Below are 10158 nucleotides of genomic sequence, written 5' to 3'. Positions count from 1 at the left end.
TTAGTATCTCATTAACACAAGGAAAGCTTCTATGCAGTAGTAAAAAAGTTTCAAAAGATATTTGAAGTTATGAGTTTGACTTCCACCTGCACTTTCTTAGTATTTTCTTGGATCCCTTATCTCTCGTCCTTTCTCCACCTCTGCCACTGTGGTACCATAACCCTGTGAGAGTATTTTCTTACTCTGGATTTGAGTCCGTAAGAACTATGTTGCTTGGACTCTTCAAAAAATATCAACAGGTGCATGTTGGATCCTCCAAAAGTATTGCCTTTTTGGAGGATTTGACACGGGTGTGACACTTTTGAAGAGTCCGAGCAACATAACCTAAGAATTAATCGCCATTTAATAATTTGATTTAATGATATGGATAAAATTTAAGCTCAGTCTTTCTGCGGATGGCATTTTTCTGTAAATTGATTTTGACCTCTTATCTTCTGATAATTTCAAAAACTTTTTTCGTAGCAATTGGAGCAATTTTTTCAGCAACAGACTCTGTTTGCACTTTGCAGGTATGGATTTCCTCCAAACGTTGCTGCTGTACTGTGGTAAAATGGATAATTGTTGAGATAGCAACTTGTGTAAACTGAATGTTATGAGTTTAATTCTCAGGTGCTTAATCAGGACGAGACGCCTCGACTCTATAGTCTAGTCTTTGGGGAAGGGGTGGTAAATGATGCAACATCTGTGGTGCTCTTTAATGCGATCCAGAAGTTGGACCTCTCCCACATCAATTCAAGGGCTGCTTTAGTGTTCACTGGAAATTTTCTTTACCTGTTTCTTGCAAGCACTTTCCTGGGAGTTTTGGTAAGTAGCACACTTTCTTGCTTTATGTTTTACGCGCATTTGCCAATCCTTTCTACGTTTGTCCTCTAGAAGTTTGGTCCGTGTCTTAGTCCCAGTGTGGCTGGTCATCCTTCGTAAACTATTTTCTCACCGACGAGCTAATAAGACATGAGTCCCTCTTCGGCAGACTTCTCCTTTTTCTCATCAGGCCACGGGGTACTAACAGTCGTTTCACGCTGTTGTTGTTTGCCATCCATGAGAACAGAATTTACTATCCGATTTGCATGTGTTAAGCATGCCGCAATTGTTCATCCTGTGCCAAGATCAAATTCTCCATAAGATTTATTGTTGCATTACCTATAGCTTCCTTATTCGTTCGGCTCCACAACTTTGTGGAAATGGATCCCATTTCTCTTTTCAGTGATGCCAAAACAGGTGACATTATTTGACTTGTTGTAAACTTCCTCTCTTTTTTGGTTGTATAAGAATTTGTATTCATTGGTATGACATCTACTATTTCCTCTGTAATGTCTTTGTATTTTCCTGTTTGAGCAAGTCGGAATTTTTTTTATCTCTTAAGCAATGCTGTTAGAACTAGGTCATTTTGTTCTTCTTTTTTTCCAACTCCCTCGTTTGATCAGATTATGCTAACCATCAATCATTATTTATGACATCTTGCTCTTGAATGCAGATTGGATTGCTAAGTGCGTACCTAATAAAAAAGATATATCTTGGCAGGTGTGCCTGTCTTTATTCCATTTTTCTTTCTTATAATTTAATTTATTAATTAGTTTATTATTATATGTCTTTCGTTTCGCGTCCAATTATTAATTAATCTAATTTTCTTCAATGTGCATCACCATTCAAGTCTTTGGCTTACCTGTCAACACAAGAAAAAGTGATTACAAAGCTAGAAAAATTCCTACTTATTGAATGTCATAAGCTACTATAGGAGTTTTTTTCTTGACATATTATTGTTGTATTTCCTACTGCTCCTGTTGTTTCTTGTCCTTCAATTCATGTTACTATCTGTTGATTCCTTGTACCTTGATTATGTATTGTTTTTGTTGAAGTTCTGTTTTGTTACTATCTGTTGTTTTTGTTATCATCGGTTGTTTCTTGTACTTTTGTTACTTCTTTTTTCTGGACTGTTTTTTTCTTGAGTTGAGGGTCTATCGGAAACAACCTTTCTATCTCTGAGGTAAGTATAAGGTCTGTGTGTACTCTATCCTCCCCAGACCCCACTTTGCAGGACTTCACTGGGTATGTTGTTGTTGTTTTTCCTACTATAATAAACTCAGTGATATCCGTGAAGTTTAATTCCTGAAAAGCTTCACTTTATGCCAATAATAATTATAGTCACTGTGAGATAGTTGGTTTCCTAGGTCTTGCTAAAAATTGAGTTTAGGTGTTACAATTCTGACATAGGGGACTAACTATTCAAGGTAGTTGGTCGCCTCGAGGAATCTCAATTCGATGTAGTAATACTGAGTTTGGACCTATTATATAGAATGATTCAGGAAAAGATTTTAAAGAGAATTTTGGAGTTAAGAATCTGTGTTCCTTATACGTGTATATAACTTTATGTATTCGGCATTTGTAACTCTTAAAGCCGTCCCATTCCACTTATAGGCACTCAACTGATCGTGAAGTTGCTCTCATGATTCTCATGGCTTACCTTTCATATGTGATGGCAGAAGTAAGTTTCTGTACGTATGTTAAACATATTACCTCTACACAATGTAGTTTTGTGTAATTATTGATCGTGATAATTTGTCCCTTCCTTTCAGCTGTTTGACTTAAGCGGAATTCTTACAGTATTTATCTGTGGTATTGTCATGTCACACTATACCTGGCATAATGTGACAGTTAATTCTAAAGTGACAACAAGGTATGTTTACTCAGAAGTCACTTGTTCCGAACGTCTTTATCCTTCTTTAGGAACTTCTCAAAGAAGTTATGTACGTGTTTCTTAGTTTAACTAATTTTATTTTTTCACAGACATGCTTTTGCAACTCTGTCATTTATTGCGGAGATTTTCATTTTCCTTTATGTTGGTATGGATGCCTTAGATATTGAGAAATGGAGATTCGTTAAAGACAGGTAAGATGTCATATCCATTTCATAAATTTTGTCTCCGAGTTCCATTTACTGGCCTTTTTAATCTAATTTAATTCTCATTTTGTGGATTTTCCGTTTCATAGTCCTGGAAAATCTGTTGGGGTAAGCGCTGCGCTGCTTGGCCTGGTTCTGGTTGGAAGGGCATGTTTTGTGTTCCCGTTGTCTCTGTTATCTAATTTCTTGAAGCGATCTGAGCATGACAAGTTTGGTCTCAAACAACAGGTATATCTCATTTTTTGTCCTAGTCCCTTGCAGCCGGTGTTGCTAAATCTTATTGGAATAATAATAAATCATTATCTTCACAGGTTACAATATGGTGGGCTGGTTTAATGCGAGGATCTGTTTCCATGGCATTGGCTTATAACCAGGTCCATTTTTGAACTGATCAGCTCTTCTTCTAAAATGTGTATAGCACATGTGTCCTTTGGGGACAATCCGATTTACGTTACAGTTTGTTTTTTGTTTGCCCGAAATAAGTGAGTGTAGGATACGGAAAACTGAAAATGTTTCTTGTTAGTTAAATATATTAGTGCAAATTTCTGCTGCAATGCGCTCTTTTACTCCTTTCTCACTAAAGGCTTTTTCAGAATGAATGTATTTGTATTTTAAAAGTGACGTTGCACTTATTGAACCGTGATTTCTGGTGTGCAGTTTACGAGGTTTGGCCACACCCAACAGCCAGGAAATGCAGTTATGATCACCAGCACAATTACAATAGTCCTCTTCAGTACAGTGGTAACTTCGTCTTTCCTTTCTCCAGCTGTTTTTTTTATGTATATATACTATATGTTGAATCCCCTTGATTTTTTCGTGTATTTACCTTTTTATATTTTGACGTCGTTTGTGAAAATCTTGGATCCGTCATTGCTAGCCCTTACCCCAAAATAAGATGAAAAAATAGTCCTCACACTTAAAAATTTGTATGCATTCATTGGAAGATGAGAAAGTTCTCAAGTCGATATTCTTCATTTACAACAACAAGTCTTAAATAAGTTGGTGTCGGCTATATGAATCATCAATGACCATGTTACTCCATATAAACTCATCTCGACCATAATAAAAATAAGAAGTAGGTAGAAGTTATAGTGACTTAATTTCGATTGAGCTAAATCTAATTGTTTTGACCCCTTTTAGGTGTTTGGGTTGATAACCAAGCCTCTTGTAAGGTTCTTGTTGCCTTCATCACAAGGTTTCAACAACCTGATCTCTTCCGAACAATCGTTTGCACGCCCACTTCTCACTAACGGGCAAGAACTCGAAGTTGAGATGGGAAATGTTGATCCCTTTCGACCATCCAGTTTGAGCATTCTACTGAAGGAACCTTCTCACACTATTCATAACCATTGGAGAAGGTTCGATGATGCTTTTATGCGACCCCTATTTGGAGGCAGGGGATTCGTGCCCGATGCACCTGAGTTGTCAAAGGGAGGATGTGATCAATATTGACAGTGTAAAAGCAGCAGAGTTTCTTCAATTTGCTGTTAAACTTACTGACTTCATAGTAAAGTTCTTTAACTATGACCAAGGGCGGAGCTAAAGAGGATTCATCTAAGTCCTCTTGATTAGAAATTTACATTGTATATACAACGTTGAAATTAGTTTTTATGAAATCTTTTTACCACTTTATACTTTGAATCTCCCTTTGTGAAAACTCTAGCTCCATCACCGAATCCATGTACCTAGCTGATTTCTTACTTGCATGCTTGTATAGTTGTATATAGCACAATATTTGATGTGAAATTATGATTTATGACATGTATCATTGACAAACACAATTTTTACTTTCATTAGCATTTTTTTTTACGTTGTATTTTTGTTATTAGTCAAACTAAACACAGAATATAATTTATTTAATATTTTGTAAAAGGAGAATCATTGTGGGCGTTTGGTCTAGTGGTATGATTCTCGCTTTGGGTGCGAGAGGTCCCGAGTTCGATTCTCGGAATGCCCCCAATTTTTAATCATTTTTTTTGGTGCTTCGAATTAGCTCATCGCGACGAAATCCGTTGAACTTGTTTTATACGATAGTAAATTTGAATTTAACAAGTTAAATCAATATGATTTCATTTCTCAATCTTTCTTACTTGCTTCTTTCACCCTTATTGGTTGAGAATAAGTTACATCGAGATACTATAGGGTCATTATACTCGTGATGAAACTTCTTGAAGATGAAGTAAATCAAAGAGGAAATGACACAAAATACAACAACCTCCTATTATTCTATGAGCTTTTGAGTAAATATTTTTGGTAGTCTTTTAAAAACTATAAGGAGTTGTTTGGTAGCTTATTTAAAGGTGAGTTATATATGTATTAAATTATGCATAAGTAATATCACGTTTGATAGCTAATTAGAAGGTAAATTATTCTTATATAAAATTAATATGGTGTTTGGTTTGTAATTGGAAACTTGTATAATTAATACATGTATAAATTATGACGAAATTTATGTATTATTTTATACATGATAGAGGGTAGAGTAACTGATATATGATAAACCCTTTGGGGTGGCCTGGTGGTTTGGGCTTGAGACTTCCATTTTGGAGGTCCCAAGTTCGAAACCCCTTGCCAGTTGCCGCGTAAGCTAAAAGTTTGCCTTTTGGGTCAAGTTAGCAAGGGGTAACATATTTCCTATATATCTACCATTCGTCTACCAAACGACGTCTGTATGCATAACTAATTCATACATTATTATATAAAATAATACATAGATTCCCTTACAATTATTTCATGCATTATTATAACTATGGCTTCAATTCCTTCTTTTTTTTTCCTTTTTCTTTTGTAGTTCTTCAACCGCATTGTTACAACAATATGTCTAATGTAGTTTAAAATGAGGTCTAATGTTGAGGATCACTGACAAGGCATAAAACGCAGTGGTCACATGCGTTTTATGAACAAAACTTTAAAATTTTAAAGATATACCGTGCAACAGGCGACGTAGAATATTAGGTTATGTATTCCAATATATAATATTATACTTAGGTAAATTCATATTATTTTATTCCTCCCAGTCCCTAATTACTTGTCCACTTTTCCTTTTTTTAGTTGTTCCTAATTACTTGTCCATTTTTACAAATCAAAAATGGACAAAATTTTTTTACCTATTATACCCTCAATTAATTATTTTGAAAAATGTAGAACTTCTTGAAAATCCTAAGTTTTCAATTCATCCACTTCATAATTAATAGGATGGTAAACTGACTATATCAATTATTGTATTCTTAATAGGTGTGCCAATTCAAAAGTGGACAAGTAATTAGGGATAGAGGAAGTACTAGATTACATATAATTTTTCTTGATATATATATATACCAAACACACCCTTTAGGCCCTTATATATATTTAATCGATTTCTTAATATATGTTTTGAAGATATAATGAAGTAAGAATATGCACCCTCTATAGGTGCAAATAGAAGGAAAAGTAATATGCACACCGAGTGTGAACTCATAAATAGAATTTGGGATAGGTGGGGTTGTACACAACCCTTACCCCTACATTAAGGAAGATAGAGATATTGTTTCTAATAAATTCGACTAGAAAAAAACACTTGTTAAATGAAATTTCTTTGAAAATGTGAGGAAACATCACTTGAAGATATATAGAATGTATTTCATTACAACTTTTTTATATTGTACAAGTTTGAAACCCCTTGTCGTGAAAGCTAAAAGTTTGCCTTTTAGATGTTAGCAGGGGTAACTTATTTCCTATCTATCTACCATTCGTCTACCGAATGACCCCTGTATGCATAACTAATTCATACATTATCATATAAAATAATACATAGTTTCCTTTATAATTATTCCATGCATTATTATAACTATGGCTTCAATTCCTTTTTTTCATTTTGTTTCTTTCCTTTTTCTTTTGTAGTTCTTCAACCACATTGTTACAACATGTCTAATGTAGTTTAATGTAGTTCAAAATGAGGTCCGAAAAAAATAAAAATATACACATATTTTATCTTTACCTCATAGGTGGAGAAGTTGTTTAACTTCACTTCTAATCCAAGGTAAAGAGGTCACCTAGAAGGAATTGACGACCAAATTATCTTTAAAGTGCAAATCTCACAACTTTATCTTATCTGAATTTTTTGGTGGAATTATTTATCAGATGTTTGACCATGTTTTATTGTGCAATTTGAAAAAAAAAAGTTTTATTTTCAAAGTAAAAATGAATAAGAGTATTATTTTTATAATAGTAGAGAATATATGCTACTTCCTAGTTCCATTAACGCCATAAAACGGGAGAACAAAAAAAATGCATTGGGGATCATTGACAAGGCATAAAACGCATTAGTCACATGCGATTTATGAACAAAATTTGAAAATTGTAAAGATTTACCGTCCAACAGGCAACATAGAATATTAGGTTATGTATTCCAATGTATAATATTATACTTAGGTAAATTCATATTATTTTACTCCCTTATCCCTAATTACTTGTCCATTTTTCTTTTTTTTAGTTGTCCCTAATTACTTGTCCATTTTTACAAATCAAGAAAGGACAATTTTTTTTACCTATTACACCCTCAATTAATTACTTTGAAAAATGTAGAACTTCTTGAAAATATTAAGGTTTTAATTCATCCACTTCATAATTAATAGGGCTGAAATGGTAAACTTACTATATCAATTATTGTATTCTTAATATGTTGCAAATTCAAAAGTAGACAAGTAATTAGGGACAGAGGGAGTAGTAGATTACGTATAATTTTTCTTGATATATATATATATATATATATATATATATAATTCATACCAAACACACCCCTTAGGCCCTTATACATATTTAATCGATTTCTTAATATATGTTTTGAAGATATAATGAAGTAAAAATATGCTCCCTCTAAAGGTGCAAATAGAATGGAAAGTAATAAGCACACCGAGTGTTAACTCATAAATGGAATTTGAGAAAGGTGGGGTATACGCAACCGCTCCCCTACATTAAGGAAGATAGAGATGTTATTTCTGATAAGACCATCGATCTCGAGAAAAACACTTATTAAATGAAATTTCTTTGAAAATTTGAGGAAACATCACTTGAAGATATAATGTATTTCATTACCATTTTTTTTTTATTGTACAACTTGCTAGTTGACGCTATAGCCAAACTAAATACATAGTTTTCTGATATTTAAATTGTCTACAATTGAAGAGCCAATGTGGGCGTTTGGTCTAGTGGTATGATTCTCGCTTTGGGTGCGAGAGGTCCCGAGTTCGATTCTCGGAACGCCCATAAATTCATTAGTTTTTTTGGTGCGGCAAATTAACTCGTCACGACGAAATCCTTTGAAATTTGATTTGTCGGAAATGTTTTCGATAGGCTAAAGAATTTCACGATGCTACCTAATTTTGTCCCTCACCTTGTTGAAAGGACCGTTGTTCTTATTTATACCACATATTTTTATTATTTTACCGTACTTGATTTATGTGTATTTTTATCTCTTTATTTTTCTCAAAATAACATAATTTGATATAAATATCGTCTATGAATAAGTTTTCTTTTGATTTGCATGATAGTGTTCTATAGAAGGATGAAGGAGAAGTTTCATTGAAAAAGGAAAAATACTTTGAAAATGAACTTACTAGAATAATCACGAATTCTTGACGATATGGAACTATAACTACATGTTCTTCCTTATTATTTTGATTTAAGGCTAAAGAATTTCTTAATGCTACCTACTTTTGCCCTCACTTTGTTGAATCGATCGTTATTCTTATTTTCACCACATATATGTATTGTTATATCATCATTTATTACTAGTTAATCATGAAAAATATATGATTTGAGATGAATAATTTTTTTCACGAGTCACATCATAATATTTGATAAAATGAATAGGAAAAGCTCTACTGAAAAGGAAAAATACTTCGAAGACGAACTTGATCTCATGCAATAACAAAATATTCTTGACAATATTGAGCTGGAACATGTTCTCATGAATAGTTATATCTCTTTTCAACACTTCTCTTTTATCTTTGTATCAAAAATTGTATTTCAATTTTTCATTCTATGTGTAGGTTGACAAACGTAAAAAGTTAGTCAAAAAAGAAGGCAACAAATAACTAAAAGCACCATTCACTTAAAGTTGAATTTCAGAATTTTCAAGTATTTGAAAAACAACAAAAGTGTGTTTATGAAATATGGCGAAAAGCCTACATAAACTACCATCGTATGGTGCATCCAGTGAGTGGCCTTCAAAGATTATTACTTGTCTGTCTTCAACTTGGACATGTTGGGCGTTTGGTCTAGTGGTATGATTCTCGCTTTGGGTGCGAGAGGTCCCGAGTTCGATTCTCGGAACGCCCCAAATATTGCCTGCTTTTTGTTGTCATTTTCCATTAACTGCAATCAAAAAAATTTTGATCAGAATTTCTTTATATATTTTGAAGTATAACTTATTGTGATTTATGATACTTTTAATAATAGTTTTTACATATATAAATTTTATTTTTCACAAAAAACTTAAAGCTTGTTACCTTAATAAGTCTTTGTGAAATAACTCCGATTTTTTTTAAAAAAAGATGTTAAGAGACCTATCAAGAAGAAAATGCCGCAATGGAATAAGCGAGATTAGATCTTCCCTCATCAAACCAATAAAAAGAAAAAGGTTGCCTTTTTGCAGTACTCCTTTTTTTCAATTGTAGGACAAAAAGAGGGAGACAACTGAAACTTTTAAAGTCGAGTTTAATCTCTTTCAATATCGCAATTCACAATCAAAGTTTAAAAAGTTTAAATTTCAAAATTAATTAATACGCTCCATTAGGGGTGTTCACGGGTTGGTTTGGATCGGTTATTGGTCAAAACCAAAACCAAACCAACTTAACCGGTTTTAAAATTATCAAAACCAAACCAAACCAAATGTAATATACATTTATCGGTTTGGTGATTATCGGTTTCGGTTTGGTTTGGTTCGGTTATTCGGTTATTAACCATACACAAAAATAAAAGAAACAATTCAATTAAAATGTGAAAAAAGTGACAACAATCCATTCAAAACGAAAAATAGTTAGAATGACTTAAATTACTGAACTTTCGATTACTAAATTTACTATCAATAAAGCTTTAAAATTACTCCCTCCGTCCCATTTTATGTGGCAACATTTGACCGGGCACGGAGTTTAAGAAATAGATAAAGACTTTGAAATGTTTACCAAATTGCCCTTAAAAAATAGACTTATTTTTCTCTCTCCTAATAAATGTATTGGAGTACTCTTTTCAAGATTAAGTGGGACCAACAAGGATAAAAGA

At 33.2% G+C, this 10158-nt stretch overlaps 1 protein-coding gene and 3 non-coding genes across 5 annotated transcripts in view; all 4 read left to right on the top strand.

Moving 5' to 3' along the window:
* Window positions 1–4530, top strand: part of LOC102578176 (sodium/hydrogen exchanger 2-like) — a 10123-nt gene extending 5593 nt beyond the window's left edge. For both annotated transcript variants that reach the window (XM_006362919.2, XM_006362920.2), the window contains exons 6-15: window positions 463–509; window positions 610–804; window positions 1475–1521; window positions 2416–2482; window positions 2574–2674; window positions 2785–2886; window positions 2988–3126; window positions 3210–3272; window positions 3556–3639; window positions 4039–4530. In XM_006362919.2, coding sequence (XP_006362981.1) covers window positions 463–509; window positions 610–804; window positions 1475–1521; window positions 2416–2482; window positions 2574–2674; window positions 2785–2886; window positions 2988–3126; window positions 3210–3272; window positions 3556–3639; window positions 4039–4350 — 1157 coding nt within the window. In that variant the 3' untranslated portion in view covers window positions 4351–4530. The remainder of the gene's footprint in view (window positions 1–462; window positions 510–609; window positions 805–1474; window positions 1522–2415; window positions 2483–2573; window positions 2675–2784; window positions 2887–2987; window positions 3127–3209; window positions 3273–3555; window positions 3640–4038) is intronic.
* Window positions 4531–4783: 253 nt separating this feature from the next.
* On the top strand, window positions 4784–4855 carry TRNAP-UGG (transfer RNA proline (anticodon UGG)). The gene has a single exon. It is a non-coding gene; the product is annotated as a tRNA-Pro (tRNA).
* A 3215-nt stretch (window positions 4856–8070) lies between these two features.
* On the top strand, window positions 8071–8142 carry TRNAP-UGG (transfer RNA proline (anticodon UGG)). The gene has a single exon. It is a non-coding gene; the product is annotated as a tRNA-Pro (tRNA).
* Window positions 8143–9144: 1002 nt separating this feature from the next.
* On the top strand, window positions 9145–9216 carry TRNAP-UGG (transfer RNA proline (anticodon UGG)). Its single transcript has one exon. It is a non-coding gene; the product is annotated as a tRNA-Pro (tRNA).
* Window positions 9217–10158: the final 942 nt, after the last annotated feature.

This window comes from Solanum tuberosum, unplaced genomic scaffold (genome assembly GCF_000226075.1).
Source record: "Solanum tuberosum cultivar DM 1-3 516 R44 unplaced genomic scaffold, SolTub_3.0 scf00411, whole genome shotgun sequence".
NCBI classification, from domain to species: domain Eukaryota; kingdom Viridiplantae; phylum Streptophyta; class Magnoliopsida; order Solanales; family Solanaceae; genus Solanum; species Solanum tuberosum.
This window is presented reverse-complemented; position numbering and strand designations above follow the sequence as displayed.